This window comes from Phacochoerus africanus, chromosome 3 (assembly GCF_016906955.1).
Source record: "Phacochoerus africanus isolate WHEZ1 chromosome 3, ROS_Pafr_v1, whole genome shotgun sequence".
Lineage (NCBI taxonomy): Eukaryota > Metazoa > Chordata > Mammalia > Artiodactyla > Suidae > Phacochoerus > Phacochoerus africanus.
Window position 1 is genome coordinate 84469254 of NC_062546.1, and position 16395 is coordinate 84485648.

At 40.2% G+C, this 16395-nt stretch overlaps 2 protein-coding genes across 13 annotated transcripts in view; one reads left to right on the plus strand and one right to left on the minus strand.

Moving 5' to 3' along the window:
* The window catches only part of LOC125123006 (WAS/WASL-interacting protein family member 1-like), a 71100-nt gene extending 66071 nt beyond the window's left edge, over nt 1-5029 (minus strand). For 6 of the 12 annotated variants that reach the window (XR_007133956.1, XR_007133955.1, XR_007133949.1 and 3 more), the window contains exon 1: nt 2158-3880. Coding sequence is in view for 1 of the 12 variants with exons in the window: in XM_047772087.1 (XP_047628043.1) it covers nt 4203-4700 (498 nt within the window). In the remaining 11 variants the exon portion in view is untranslated. Of the gene's footprint in view, nt 1-2157 lie in introns of all 12 variants that reach the window. The other 6 variants (XR_007133954.1, XR_007133951.1, XR_007133952.1 and 3 more) reach the window with 6 other exon arrangements.
* The window catches only part of ACTR3 (actin related protein 3), a 62243-nt gene continuing 50038 nt past the window's right edge, over nt 4191-16395 (plus strand). Inside the window, exon 1 of the mRNA XM_047772086.1 lies at nt 4191-4324. Within this exon, the coding sequence (XP_047628042.1) occupies nt 4281-4324 (44 nt within the window). The 5' untranslated portion in view covers nt 4191-4280. The remainder of the gene's footprint in view (nt 4325-16395) is intronic.

Here is a 16395-nt window from a genome sequence, read left to right on the forward strand (position 1 = left end):
GATCTCTTTATACACAAGTTAGTAGTTTAAGATCACACAACTTGAGAAGGGGGAAGCCACAATTCGCAGCTATCATCCCCTCTGACCACTAGGCTGCATGGACATGGACTATTTATCTACCTGCCTTAATCAATGCTCTCTGTGGATTTGAATGGTCTGCCAGTTTGCAAACAGTCACCCCTGTAGCGAATGCCTAAGTTGATTTTTAGAAAAAAAAAGTTTCCCCCTTTAAAATAATGGAGATCGAGGAGTTCCCGTCATGGCGCAGTGGTTAACGAATCCGACTAGGAACCATGAGGTTGCGGGTTCGGTCCCTGCCCTTGCTCAGTGGGTTAAGGATCCGGCGTTGCCGTGAGCTGTGGTGTAGGTCGAAGACGCGGCTCGGATCCTGCGTTGCTGTGGCTCTGGCGTAGGTCGGTGACTACAGCTCCGATTCGACCCCTAGCCTGGGAACCTCCATATGCCGCGGGAGCGGCCCAAGAAATAGCAAAAAGACAAAAAAAAAAAAATGGAGATGGAGTGACATGAATTTCTTGGACATTTTAAGATTCAGAGACATTTGCTAAATTTACATTAAAGCACAAGAATGACCTAGAAGATCTCATGTTAACTGGTAACCAGCATATCAGTCAAAATTAGACAATGCATGTGGCATTACAATTAAAGAGCCCTGAGAAGGGGCCAGATTTTATCTTTTTTTTTTTTTTTTTTTCCTCTTTCTTGGGCCGCTCCCGCGGCATATGGAAGTTCCCAAGCTAGGGGTCTATTCGGAGCTGTAGCCACCGGCCTACGCCAGAGCCACAGCAACGCGGGATCCGAGCCACGTCTGCAACCTACACCACAGCTCACGGCAACGCCGGATCTTTAACCCACTGAGCAAGGGCAGGGACCGAACCCGCAACCCCATGGTTCCTAGTCGGATTCGTTAACCACTGCGCCACGACAGGACCTCCCAGAACTTCATTTTAATCTGGACTCTGTTCCTTAGTTTCTCTAAGATATTGGGAAAAATCACTTAAACTCTCTGCTTCTGTATCACTTAGGGTTCTTAAATTTGATGCAAGTAATAGAATCTGAGTACCACTAACTTAGGCAAAGGGGAATTAATTGGAAGGATACTGCAAGATTCACAAATGCTTGAAAGGTTGGGAATGGAGCTTGGAAATGGACAAAAAACAAGGACTTGGTTGACCAGAATTAAAAGGAAAATCAGGGTGCTTTTAGGGAGTAAAGGATATAGGACAAACAAACCCCACCCAACTACCATTGTGCTCTTCACATCTAACAAGATCATTTCCAAGAGGCCTCCTAGCTCTGACATCCTCTGCTTCTCTGTATCTGGAGAAGGGTGAGCAGGAAGGAGGGTGCATATGCAAACAGGGTGGTCAGAAACACTTTGGCCGGATGTGCATCCGAAGGCTCTGCACAGCTGAGGAAGGCTCAGCCACCACAGTGTGTTGAGGTTGACCGATGTGGCGTGTAGAAAGCAGGAAGTAGAAAGGGTCTTAAGCAAGCAAAGCATTTGGGTAGACAAATTATGAGGAACCTACACAAATGACACTTCTCACAAGTGTTGGAAGCTCTAAAATGCTTCTAACAGAGTCTCTAAGACAAAGGACATGCTTGACTGTGTGAGAGAGACTGTGGCAGGTTTCCTCATGCCTATGAAATGAGATCCAGTACTAAGCAGGGACATGATATTTGAATATAACAGGCAAGTAAACATTAAACAGCCTTTCAAATCAAACGTTGAAAAATCAGCAGTCCACCGGTCAGATATAGCCTTCAAATAATTAGTTGCCACCACATAAAAATATAGATTTCCAACTTTTCTTGAAAAAAGGGAAGCTTTGGCAACAATGGGCCTGCATTCCTTCATAGCAACAATCTTCTACTTTCTTCTATGGGCTCTTCACTTTGCCAAATCCTCCTCACAGCCCTCTTCACTCACAAGGTCACCTGCTTGGACTATGGAGCATTGCGGTTTCTGAACACTGACGTAATCACTTCCAGGACACCACCTAAGCCCAGCATTTGGGCAGCCATATTGAGGATGTACCACCGTGGGCTTTCCTAAGCATGAGAATTCCTCTGAGTTTAAGTTCCTCACCTCCGTCCGTGGGACCCCTTTGGTATGACCCATTTAGTCTGACTTACCTGTGATGCAGGAAACCCTTTACTCTACTCCAACCAATCCACATCTCCCTCTTCTGTCGGAGCTAATCTTCAAGCACCTGCTCTCCCAAATGATCTTAAATACCTGATGGCGGAAAAGGCAGCAAAGAATCCTCATACAGCATCTTCTACATGTAGGGAAAAATAGAACAAAACAAACAGCTGCCACAACATTTCATTGCTTAAGTCTCTGATGGCTTCCAAGTTGCTTGTAGGCTAAACTTTTAAGATGCTTAGAGAAATCTACGAATCTTTGCATTGATTCTTCTTTATCTCTCAGGATTCACTTCCCATTCCATCTGCCATGGCTCATTTCACTTTGGCCACTTGCATCTTCCTTCAACTTGTAGAAGAAGCCAAGCTCCTTCTGGCCTCAGGGCCTTGACTCTTGCTGTTCCCACTTCCTGGAGGTTTCCCCTTCTTTCTCACCCTTTCCCAGATCGCCTACCATCCTACAGCCCTTAGCTTTTCAGTGCCGTGCCTTTTACCTCCTTTCCATTCTCCCACTCATTTCTTGTAGCCCAATTTTGTGATTTCTAGTGCTCTTAATGCAATTTGTATGTTTTCTCACTTAACTGTAAACTCTACAACAGAGACCTTACCTTTTTTTGTGCCTACTGGATATTCAGGGTGAGCATATCTCTGTCATAAGAGAGTGGGTGAGCAATTCTTATGTACCAAACGAATGAAAAACCTGTATTTCATCCCCCAGCTTGGTCTAACCATTGCTATGTGATCTTCTGGAGTAATAAGACATCCTTAGGAAAAAGATTTCTGTTTCAGTTGCAGATAAGTAAATCTACACGCTTTATCAAAAGATAAGCCTAATGAAGAAGAAAGCTATTAACTTTCTAGTTTGGTGGGTGGGGGAGCTCCAGACCATCACTTGGGAACTTGGTAGAAATGCAAATTACCAGGCTCCAGACAACCTAATCAGAGAACTTCAGGGGATGTAGCCCAGCATGCTGTGCTTTAACAAGTGTTCCAAGTAATTCTGAGGCACACTTTGAGAAGTTGTTCTAGGGTTTCCAGGTTTTAATCTTTTAAAAAAAATTATATTTCTTGGTCCTTAATCCTTGGTCTAATCCTGTAAGTGGAACATTAGAATCTTAAACTACTCCAGAGGGAAATCTCCTGTCATCATCCAAAACCGTCCGCGGCTTATTTGTGTACAGTGTATTACGTAGATTATATTCCCGGGAGGTTTACCTTTCTCGTGGGCACAAGCCTGCCCTCCGGAGGGCCTACAATCTAAACCGTGTTGTAACAATGCACAAATGCAACTGAAAAAAAAAAAAAAACCAACAAAAAAACCGCACAAAGCCAGAGCAGCCGTGGCGCAAGCCTTTTGTTCATTCCTCCTTCAACTGCTCACCCCTGGTCTGATACCGCTCTCTTCCACCCAGAAAAGAAGCCACTCAAGTTAAAAATGGACGTGTGCCGCTGACAACGTTTTCAATTACGCTGTTTTCCTTCGGGCACTGGAGGAGGTATTCGTGGCTGAGGGGTGTGGTTCCATTCCTTCCTCGACCCAGCACAGAAGTAATTGAAGCTAAAAGCCCCTTCCAGCTTCAGAAGGAGAATTGCAGGCGCTGACAGACTCCTCCACCCCTACCTGCAGGAACACCCGAAATGGACTTCCTCACTGTCAGGATGGGAGCGGCGGCCCGCGGCGCACCTCACTGCGCATGCCCTCTCGCCCCGCCCGCTCGGAGCCGGAAGGGGGTGCGCTCGCGGCCTGGGCCTGGCCTGGCCGGGGCGTCGGCGCCGGCGGCCATCTTGGCTTCCCGGGGAAAGGCGGTGTGAGGGGAAGAAGTTGTAGGGTGGGGGCAGGAGTGAGGAGGAGGGAAGAAAGAGGGGGAGGAGGCCGCGGCAGGGCAGGGCGGGGATTGCCTGCCTGCCTGCCTGCCTGGGTTGCGGAAGTGGTAGCCGCTGACCGAGCCTGCTGCTCTCTCGCTACTGCCTTCGGCTTCCCGGCTCCCCCCCAGACGGAGAGGGCGACCCGGCCGTGGATGGTCAGATAGCTTCTACCTCCCGCCGCCCATCCCTGGCCCCAACCGGCACGGAGCAGACGGGGGCAGCAGCAGCAGCAGGCGAGGAGGAAGATGGCGGGACGGCTGCCGGCCTGTGTGGTGGACTGTGGCACAGGGTAAGGGGACTGATGGGCGGGGGTGGGGAAACTGAGGCGGAGGCAGGAAAATGGCGGGGTAGGGACGAGGCTGGGAAATGAATGGTGAGGCGAGGTGCTGCTGTGTCAGTCCCAGCCCCGCCGGGTGGCGAGGGGTGGGGCCGGGAGCCAGGGCCTCCCTCGTCCCCCTCGATTCATCCTTTGGGAGCCGGGCGCGGGACCAAGGAAACCCTCGCCCACGCCCGGTTCCCGGGAGCAGCTTCCTACGCGGACCCCTCCCAGCCCTTCCCCCAGAGCGGTGGGCACCGCTGCCGGAGGAGCTGTGGGGACCGTCGCCTGCCCCGGGCCTGCGGTCGCGTGGGGGTGGTCCCCGAGCTAGGCGCACCGGGCTCTCCATTCCCTTAAGTACCCCTTTCTGCCCGTGGGTTTGGAGACTGAGGGGAATGGAGCCCGGGGACTGGCCCGGCAGAGGAGCGAGAAAAGAGAAGCGCTCCTTCTAGGTTTTGCAAGAGATTGCTGTGACTACACTCTTCCCCGGGCTGTGGGTGGGGAAAGGGAAGAATCGGACTCTGAAAATGGGAACCTAGATCGGGGCTTTCATTTGACCACCCACCTCCTCTTCCTTTTCGACTCCCGGTCTTTTCCATCTCCCACTGGGTTCCTACCGGTCAACTAAGTCACATTTTAATTTGAGAGAAAGATGTCATGTGTTACTTCTCTAGCCTCAAAAAAGTCCCCCAGTGAGCAAGCGCGCTGCAACTTCCTTAGTTTTGTCAAAGCCGCTTCCTGCTTTCAGTCTTTTATACCCTTATAAGGTAGTTTTTCGTTTCCAACCTGAACACATCTTACTAGAACTTTGAAAATTAAGTAGATTTCAAAGTCTTGAGTTATTGGTGCGGGGTTTCAATTTATGTGAACTTGAAAAATATATTTGTCTCCACAGAGAGGGAGGAAGGGAAGCATCCAGGAAAATTGTTTTATAGGTTCATTCTGTGACAGTATCTTAAGGCGAGAAGGTAATAGAGTTATAAAGGGGTGTGTTTGCTTTTCAAGGAGTTATCACTGATCTGTAGTGTAGTTTACTAAAATGTAGAGTGCCGTTCAAGTGGTCATTTCTTTTGTATTAAAAGGCATTTTAGAGAGTTATAGCACATTTTACACTTATGAAGAAAATATTGCCTATATTTTAATGTAGAGTGATCGCTTTGTTACAGTAATGTGTTTTCTTTTGTGCGTGTGTATGCTGTGCTAGAATATTATTACTTCTCTAATTTCCCAAATACTCCAGTTTTTTGGGTGTGCGAGTTGGGGGGGGGGCAGAGAGCGGCAGATTGCTAAACTTTTTTTTCCCTTTTTTTTATTATTCAGCAAACTATTGTTACTTAAAGGATGGTATACTCCTCTGTGTTTGCTCTCTAAAATTTCTCTCTAATCTTCAGGCTCATACCTTTATCGAAGTGTAGCAGATTCGAAAATCCCAGCCGTGCATAGTGAAACAACTGATTTATTAATACATTCCTTTAGAAAATACCAGCCTCTTTTAGCCTTGGAACTTCTTTGCAGTTTTTTGACGGACAGCTTATTAAAGTTATTTTTTGTTAATTCAGTCACATTTCCCTGATCCAGTATTTTTTTTTTCTCCTCCCTTCTTAGTCCAATTGTTGAATTGTTTCATGTTTAGGGTCAGTTTTAAAGTTAGCTTTGGCAGCCTGACTGAGAAAGAATTTTCAAGTATGTTTGGTTAATGTGAAAAATATTGCTACATAATTAATATTTTTATGCATTAGTAATTATTGCCTTGTCAATAAAATTAGTGTAGATAATTTGTTGCCCTAATAAATAATGTAGTAACGTCTTAAGTAGCTTGTTAACTTTTCCTCACTTCATTTTTCCTCTTTTGAAATACAGTTTTGGATGTTTGTACTAGTATGCTGAGTATTTCGTTGAGGTTAACTATCCTTAAGCTACTTCTTTCTGATAGAACAAACTTGAGTTTAAAACTGAGTGACCAGTAGGTGTGGGGGAGAGGGGTTCAATCTATACTTGGATATTTTTGTTTTAGTATATCAGTTATTATTTTACATTATTACATTAGTTTTACTTCACAAGGAGAGATGGTTAACTGGGCATTTATGATTTGAATGGAACTGATTAGGATTCTACTCACTTTCTTCTAACAGCTGTGAGTATCTAAACTTCCACTTTTAGTGATCCAATTTTTTTGGTTTTCAAAGGGCATTTTGGCCTTTTCTTTTGCCTATTAATGCAACTCCTGGAAAGTTACACCTTCAATTTATTAGCACTTAGAGGATCCCTCATTGAAATTAGGCCTGTGTTAAGCATCTCTAAATAAGGCCTTAGTAGGGGGTTTTATGTTCCAGAATACTGTGTCCCCAGATGCAAATTGCGCGCCTATAATTTGTGTGTTCTTTTGTGCTTTATACAATGCCTTCATCAATCACAATTACGCTTAATAATATATGAGAAGCATAACTGAAATCAGGTTGCTCATTCCATTTCATTATATAAGTTAGGCAAAAGGTGACTGAAAAAAGTGGCCATCTGTTAAATTTGGTGATCTAAGGTAAGAGCTGTAGGATTTAGGAAGCATGAAGCTTAATTCACAAATTTAAAATTAGAGATCCTACAGCATAGAGACTTCATTTCAACATAAGATAAAGAATTACCTAAGCTCAGCTCATAAAACAACTCTTTGTGAAAAGAATTTAGAAAGAAATACTTCTTTCATGTTGATACCATATCTACATACTTTTTTAAAATTTGTATTGAAATAGTAATATAGAATAAAATTTGGGGACAGGTTCTTATTGAGAGAGTGGGTACAGAATTAAACCTGCTACCAATGGTGGGGGAAACCTTTTTTTAAGCATTTTTTAAAACATTGTAATACTTGTAAAGTTAAGATTATCCTAAGTTATTTTTGCATGTTTCCCCTTAGAGTTCTTCAATATTCAAGCCATATAAAAGAACTCCTTACATGCTTTTATTATATTGTACCTTGTTTATAGAGCTTTGATTGTGAGGCTTTGTTTCCCTTTTATGTCTTTTTTTTTCCTAATAAATACTGCATTGGTAAATTATTTCCATTGATTATAATAGCAGAGCTCTTACAGCCTTATTGTAGAGCTCTTGGATATATTCAGATCTAGAATGAATTAAGGAATTTCCCTAATTGAGTTAAACTTCATAGCAGTTAAGATTGGAGTCAGTGAATGAGGAGCTTGTACTATTCATCCTGTGGTCACATTCTAGCAGTTAGTACAGATAGGATGATCTTGTTTGAGAGCAGTAGGGAAGAGCTGAATGGGTAGGAGAAAACATAAGTGGAAAGTTCATTTTTCTTACATGAATTCTGTACATACTGTGTAATAATAATGCTCCTGTTGTCTCCAGGGTCAGAAACATTCACTGTATCTGGTTGTTACCCAAAAATTCATTAAAATTCTTACTCCTTCACTAGTCCTGTTTCACATGCTGTTTGCAGTTGAGTATAGCAGACATGCTCCTATAAGAAGTCGGATTCTTAGTCTTGCCTAAAATCTCTTTCTCCTTTCCCTTCCTGCCAGTCTCTTCCTGCCTGCCAATTTTATGTTGGAATATTGACTTTGGATTGGGAATATATTGTATCTAATGAACTTTTCAGCCTTATTATTGTAAGATAGTTCAGAAATTTTACTTTTAAGCACAGAAGGGAAAGATTAACTAGTGGAGGACCTACTTGTCAGGCTTTTCATTTAACTTATTTAATCTTTTGACAGCTATTTTTACTTCATTTTACAGGTGAGAAAATAGGATTAGAGAATTTTTTATTGTCGAGTGGATAGCAGGTGGTGAGAGTTGCTATTTGTATTTACTTTTTTTTTTTTTGTATTTAAGCTCTGTATTCTTTCTGTTAAATCATGGCGACTCCTGAGCCCCTTTCAGAACTATGCATGTTACTTTATTTGTATTGGTAAGGATAACTCTATTCTTGCTTAAAGTAATCTTATTAGAAAATCCTAGCATTATTAAATAGGGAAACTTTTCTGTGCAAATCTGACTTGCTTTAGATTTTTTTTTTTCTGGATATATGAATTCCCAGGCTCATTTCCTTGTCACTTTGCTTAAATTTAATCTCTAGAAAAAATTTACTTTCCAGGTGTTGTTTATCAGGAAATACTAATAGCTAACATTAATTTACCAAGAATTATGTGTTAGGTCCTGTGCTAAATGCTTTATATTATCTCATTTACTTTTCATATCGTCTTGACAAGTATTACTGCCATTTTTAGACTGGAAAATTTAGGTTTAGAGAGGTTAAACTACTTGTCCGATGTATTGTAGCAAATAAAAGTAGTAGAACCATGGCACTGTATAATAGTCTCCTTACATAAAAGGATGAGCCTTTGACACTTTTGGATCGTTTAGGTATTTTTAAGAGAAATAGATGCTGTTAAAAAGGCAGAAAGTACTGTTAGTAACTTAAGGATTACTTGAACAGGTGGAAAAAGTGGTATTGTCATATCAAGGCTGACTATATACTTAGCAGCAGGCCAGGTACTCTTGGACTTATAATTAAAATGTGTAATACAATCAACTCTCAAGAATCTTAATGAGGCTAGAGCTAAAAATCATTAAAAAGAAATTAGAGGATATATAAACCTGCATTTAATCAAATGTTAAAGTATGTTCTTTTCTGACAGTAATAATAACTATTCTTTAGTTTGTAAGGAAAGAAAAATTATTATGGTCAGGAAGAGTCAAGGAAGTTCTAGTGAAAATAGGATATAAGCTCTGCTTTTAAGGATTTGGATGAATGCAGGGGAAGGAAAAGCATATACAGTAGAAAGGAGAGAATAGCTTCTTAGTTTAGCCCTCTTTAACGTGTCTTTCCCTTACCTTATGAATTATAGACTATGTAATAACATAATGCAGATCTAGATTATGTAATGTGAAAAGATACTAATGTTTATTGAGCACTTAATGTATACCAGATGTTGATTATGTGTCAGCAAAGCTTTTCTTTTTCTTTTTCTTTTTTTTTGCTTTTTAGGGCCACATGTGTGGCATATGGAAGGAAGGTCCCAGGCTAGGGGTTGAACTGGAGCTGCAGCTGCCTGCCTACACCACAGTCACAGCAACGCAGGATCCAGGCTGCATCTGTGACCTACTCCACAGCAACACCAGATCTTTAACCTACTGAGCAAGGCCAGGGATTGAACCCTCATCCTCATGGTTACTAATCCAATTCGTTACCCCTGAGCTGCAGTGGGAATTCTTATGTTAGCAAAGCTTTGATCAAAATCATTTTGCTTGATAGGGAATGAAAATATACTAGTAGATGAGTGAAATGTTGAAAATAGGGCTTTTAGAATATTTACAGAATTGGAATACAGTAGGATCAGACATTGGGGAGATAATTTGAGATGAAGTCATGGGACTTGGTGCATAGTAGAAACTCGAATCTTTGTTGAATGGATGAGCAAGAATTAGGGGTATGTTTTTTTTTTTTTTTTTTTAAAACTGTATTGGAAACACCCCTTGTCCAGTGATTCAGAATCTCGTGGGTTGGACCTAGGAATAGTCATCTAAATGAGCTTTCAAGATGATTTTCAAGCAGCCTTCAGCACCAGCTTTGCAGGAATTTTGAAATAGGGTTTTGGCAGTAGGAATGGAGCAGAAGAGATAAATTTGGGACGGGTTGCTTTGTTTATACCTCTCTTCTGGTAATTATAATTTGGAGATCATAGTATCTTACGGGGGTTTTTATTTGTTTTGAGATAATGAATGATGATGGTTCAGCATAGTGCTTGGCACATAGTAAGAGCTCAGTGCATTGTAATTATTACAATTACCAGTTATTGTCCCTTTTTATTGAATTGAGAAGTTCTTAAGGAAAGGAACACATTGTTTTATGCTTATTTTCTTATCTCCTGCAGTTCTTTGTTTGCTCTGTCAAAAATGTCTTTGCTGATTTGAGAGAGAGAGGCATAGCTAGGACTTGGCAGTTGTTTCTAGTGTCTTGTAAATCGGATCAATGAAGATCTCAGATTGAGTGGGACAATAAGAAGTTGGTTTTAAGAAGCTGAGTAAAATTGGAATTTGTAATTGAATTTGGAATAATGATCCATAATTGAAAATGTCCTAGAGGAAGTTAAAACTATGGGAACTTCAGCAATGAAGGTGGGGATTTGGTAACATTATAATTTATAAATTGAAGTTAATAAAATAACAAATTAAAGAGAGAACAAAAAGATTGAATATTAATTCTCCTTCTTTAAAAGTATCTTGGCTGTATGATCTGGCTTCTTGAGCATCACAGAGAGAAAAATGAGTGAGCACTGTGGCTAGAAGTAGTGAGTGATCTCATTTCACTTTTTAAGAGGCAGAGTCTTGTTTTTTTGTCTTTTTAGGGCCACACATGAGGCATGTGGAGGTTCCCAGGCTAGGGGTCTAATTGGAGCTAGAGCTGCCGGCCTACACCAGAGCCACAGCCACGCCAGATCCAAGCCACGTCTTCGACCTACACCATGGTTCACGGCAACGCCGGGTCCTTAACCCACTGAGCAAGGCCAGGGATCCAACCCGCAGACTCATGGTTCCTAGTCAGATTCGTTTCCACTGTGCCACAGGGGGAACGCCCAAGAGGCAAAGTCTTTAGAAGAATTTAGCTCAAGGTAGGGCTAAATTTTCCTCCCCAGTGTTCCTCCTGGTCCAGAACGCTTCCCCTCCTCCAATACGAGAAACAGTTAAATGCTTGGACTTGGGGCAAAGTGTGGGATGGGTAAAGTGTACCTTTAAGCAGTATGTTTTCTGAAACAAAATTCCGCTGTAATAAAAGCATTTGAATGCTCACCTGTAAATCCTGGACCTGTAGTCTCTTTTATGATATTATGGATCTATAGTAGCCAGTAGCATAAAGAAGAAAGAGCAAAGCAGTTAAATAGTAACACTACATTAACATGCTTTATAGTTTACCAAACACTTATAAATTCATAAATTATTAAGTAACAGTGCAGGATAAGGTGATGTTATTGGATTAATATCTTAAATTTGGTCCTTCAAAATAAGACAGTGATTACTATTTGTGTATTGAATGTTTTACATGGGCCTTTAGGTCATAAAATGTATGAAAGTTACCTACATAACTGAATAATACCAGAGCAGAAAGAAAAACAATATCTTAATTTTTCCAAAGGACCATTTTGTGGAATTTTTATAATTTTCTTTCAAAAAAATTTTTTTTCAAAACCTTTCCAAACTGTTCCTAAACTCAGTTATTCTTACTTACATACTCTTTGCATCCAGGGAAGGAACAACTTTGAATTTGTGTGGTAACATGTATTCTTTTCCTTCCTGCTTTTTTCTCTCAACTCTGGATCCCTATCATCTACCTCAGAGAATATTTTCTTCATCTCTTCTGATGCTGAACATTCCATCTTTAAACATTCTCCTTTAAGGCTTCTTGTCCTTTGTGAAAATGCAATACTCTTGAGTCAAAATGGTGTCTTTAACACTTTTTCAGTTGTAGTATTTAATGTTTAGTGAATGAAGGTTACTACAGGGAGGGTAAAAATCTTTAAAAAGGTAACCAGGGTGCAAAATATCTTAACAGTGTCTGATTGGTTTTGAAACTGTACAAATATAAACTATGTTCTTAGTTATTCGTCTGTGATAAAACACAAGTATTTACTTACTTAAAAGTTTTAGAGCTTAGTATAATTAAGTACAGTGTGGTTTTCTTCTGCTATGAACATTTAAAAAATTTGGTTACTTTGAGACTACAGAAATAGCACTTAATGTGTATTTGTGACACAAATTTAGTGAAATAAAAGTACCTAATTGCACAGAATTGTGGAGCTGAAAAAGATATTAATATAATTTAATCCACTCTTTATAAATTAAAGAGGTCTAGAGTTGAGAAATGTCTTTAGAAGTGTTTTTAGTTATAGATAGCATTGTTAAGTTCTGTTAAATCGTCTTAGGAGTTCACATTTATGAGTTACAGCAATTGAAGTTTCTTGTTAATAGTTGAAGTAACATATGTATGTTATTTGTAGTTAAAGTAATTTTGATTGAGGCGTGGTACTACACATGCATCAGAATTCTTTAGTGTTTCTGTTATAAAGAAGAATGCATATATAAGGTACAAATGAAAACCTGTGATTTTTTTTTGTTGTTATTCCCCAACATAATATTAGAAACCATTTTCATAAAATTAATGCTCTTTTCACAGAAATGTGCTTTAAAAAATTGTTTTAGGCATTTAAATCTTAGAGATACTCATTTTAGGTTTTGCATTTCAGTTATTTAAAGACTTATTACATGGGACAGTTACAAATCAGTCATTCCAAGACTCTTTAAAAGAGTTTTGTTTTTGAGATAATTATTTATAACATTCTCAGAAACCCTGTGAAGTGGGTACTATTGTATAGTTACCATTTTAAAGATGAGGAACTTAAAGTATGGTGAACTCGAGCAGAGGAACTTGAGGTATGGTGAGCTTAAGCAACTTGCTCTTGTAAATAGTTGAGTAGTAGATCTAGAATTTAGGCCCTGAGGCAGTCTTATTCCAGAGTCCACTGCTGTACTGGCCCATTCAAAAAGGGTGATTAAATTGTTAACTCAGGAGTTCCTGTTGTGATGTAGTAGAAACAATCCAAATAGGAACCATGATGTCGTGGGTTCGATCCCTGATCTCCTCAGTGGGTTAAGGCTCCAAAATGAAGGTTTACATATTTGTTAAGCTGCAGTTTGAAAGTAAATCATTGATGCATTAAAGAAATTATTCCTCATTAATGATTATATAAAACGTAGAAATGAAATAGTCGTTTCTAAGAATAAAAAGAGCTTGGAATACCTGTAGTGGCGCAGTGGTTAACGAATCTGACTAGGAACCATGAGGTTGCAGGTTCAATCCTTGGCCTTGCTCAGTGGGTTAAGGATCCTGTGTGTGGGTCGCAGACGTGGCTCGGATCCCAAGTTGCTGTGGCTGCAGTGTAGGCCGGCGGCTACAGCTCCGATTAGACCCCTAGCCTAGGAACCTCCATACGCCGAGGGAGTGGCCTTAGACAAGGCAAAAAGACAAAAAAAAAAAAAAAGAATAAAAAGAGCTTAAGAATATAAGACTATGGGAGTTCCCATTGTGGCTCAGAGGATTAAGAAGCCGACGTAGGTTCCATCCCTGGCCTTACTCAGTGGGTTAAGGATCTGGTTTTGCTGCAAACTGCAGCATAGATCACAGATGCTGCTTGGCTCCTCCATTGCTGTTACTGTGGCTGTGGCATAGGCTGGCAGCTGCAGCTCCAATTTGACCTCTCGCCTGGCAACTTCCGTATTCTTCTGGTTTGGCCCTAAAAAGACAAAAAAAATATATATAGGACTCTGAAAGGGATTTGGGGTGGGGGGCTCGCCCGTGACATATGGAAGTTCCCAGGACAGGGATCTAAGCCAAGCTGCTGCAGTGACAACATGGGATCCTTAACCTGCCACACCACCAGGGAACTCCCCCCAAAGAATTTTGTTTTTATTAGACTCAGAGGACTCAATATACATTTGGTATTTGACTTTAAAAAATAATGAATAGGAGTTCCTGTTGTGGCTCAGTGGTTGATGAATCTGACTGGTATCCACGAGGATGTGGGTTCGATCCTTGGCCTTGCTCAGTGAGTTAAGGATCTGGCATTGCTGTGAGCTGTGGTGTAGGTCACAGACATGGCTTGGATCCTGCGTTGCTGTGGCTGTGGCATAGGCCGGCATTACAGCTCCAATTAGACCCGTAGCCTGGGAACCTCCATATGTTGTGAGTGCAGCCTTAGAAAAGACCAAAAAAAGAGAACATCTATGGTAATGGTAAATATTAGAGGTAATAAGAAGTGCATAGCAGAGTAATTTACATACTATAATAAACAATGGCGGCTTTAGTTATTACATAAGAGTATTGAAAGTAATTATTTCAGTATTACAATGTTCTTAGTTCTATGCTGAATACTTTGGTATATACGGAAAAGGTATGGCATGATTTTATACTTGAGGCCTTACAGTTATGTTACAGAGATGAACCTAATGTAAGTGAAATAATTAAGAATGGCATTTTAGTATTTAGTTGTTTGGGGAGATTAATAAGTACTATAGCATTTGGAAAATGGTTTATGAATTTGATCAGATCCTTGGAAAACCCGTAATAGAATATGATAGATGGAAGGGTAGGAAGACTTTGTCAATCAATGTAAGATATGTAAACTAAATTGAAAGCTTTATGATGCGAGATGTCTTTTGTTCACTCTCCAAGTTATGTCCATGAGGTATTTTATTGATGAAGGGAAGTCAGGGAGGATTTTCAAAATATTTGAGGGAGGGATCAGTTAGGAGATTGCCGTACTGGGAATTGAGGTATTCCTGTTGGGAGTTGTGGGACGGCAAGTATTTTATTTTATTTATATCCTGCCTAATTTCAGAAGTGTTTTAAATGGGGCTTATTATGTTGAAATGATTTGATTGTGGGCAGTTGATTTTGTAGATCATTAAGCAGAAGACTGATAAAAGTTAAATTCTTACAGTATTAGTTTGAGTCTAGTATTCTGTTTTTAAAAGCTCTATTCAGATATAATTCATATACCATAAAATTTATTTTTCTAAAGTGTATAGTTGAATGATATAGTGTATTTACCAGGTTATGCAGTCATCTCCCCAGTCAATTTTAGAACACATTTTCATCACCCCCAAAAGAAATCTCATACACATTAGCAGAAACTCTGATCTCCGTGCCCTCAATCCTTGGCTACTGCTAATTTACTTCCTATCTTTGTGGATTTGCCTTCTTGGCTATTTCATATAAATGGAGTTAGACAATTTGTGGCTATTTGTGACTGGGTTCTGTCATGGTAAATAATCTACATGTTAGTGATGGACACTTGGACTGGTTAGTAGCAAAGAGACTTGGAAGACATTGCTAAGAGTCTTTGAGAAAATAATTACATGAATCAGTAGAGAAAAGAAGGACTTTGGAAAAAGGAAGATGACCTGGGGAAGAAAATGTTTGCTTAATACTTAGTGACATTCACTGATACCTTCTTTAATTCTCATGACAGCCTTGTGAATTCTGTTTTATTTCATAGGAATAAAGCCTATAATTGTAGGATAGTAAATGATGGAACAGACATTTCACTCATGACTTTTTGATTTTGTGGTCCATGTTCTTTCCTCTCTGCCAATGAAAAGGAGTTAGATTTTAAGCCTTAGGCCTAAAAAATTGGGAGAATATTTTTGCTGACATTTAGGAGTCCAGGTTCTTCCATACAACAGTCTATCAGACTTTTTGTGTTAAATAGTGACTTTCATGTAATGAGAGGAACATTGGAGGAAATTATAAATGCTTTTTTTTTAAACAATTGGTAGTTATTTTTATATCTAATATTCTCTGTGAATTAGCCATTTCATTCTTGTTCTAAAAGTTCCTAACACTGAAAACATGAAGAAAACTATAAGCTGAGAATGAAGGTATTAGGAAGTCGGCATTGGGATTCACTTGTAGACCTCCATTTTCATCTAAAATTAGAAAATAATATGCTCATTATGTAACATTCTCTGTATATAGGTATGCTTTATTTATTATAATGTGCTAAGAGTGGAAGCCAGTTACTCATATTGAGGTAGAATTCTTTCAGCTTTAAATTAGTAGTTCTCAATACCAAGAAATTTTGGAAAATGGACTGCACTAAGTTATTAAGGTTCTTTCCATCTGGAAGTTCTAGGGTCTTTTTTTTTTCCATTTTTTGGCCACCCCTGCAGCACATGGAGTTTTGGGCCAGGGATCAGATCTGAGCCTCAGCCGCAACCTAAGCCACAGCCTTGGTAATACTGGATCCTTAACCCACTGTGCCAGGCTGGGAATCGAACCCGTGTTCCATCGCTCCCAGGATGCCACCAATCCCATTGTGCCACATCAGGAACTCCATCTAGGGTCTCAATTCTTATATTCATTTTGTTATATTGTTTAAAATTGTTGAAACAATGAAGGTTGAAACTCTAGTGCTGTTCTCCCTTTTGTAGTCTATAGGGTCATACACTGTAGTTAATATACTAACTTCAGC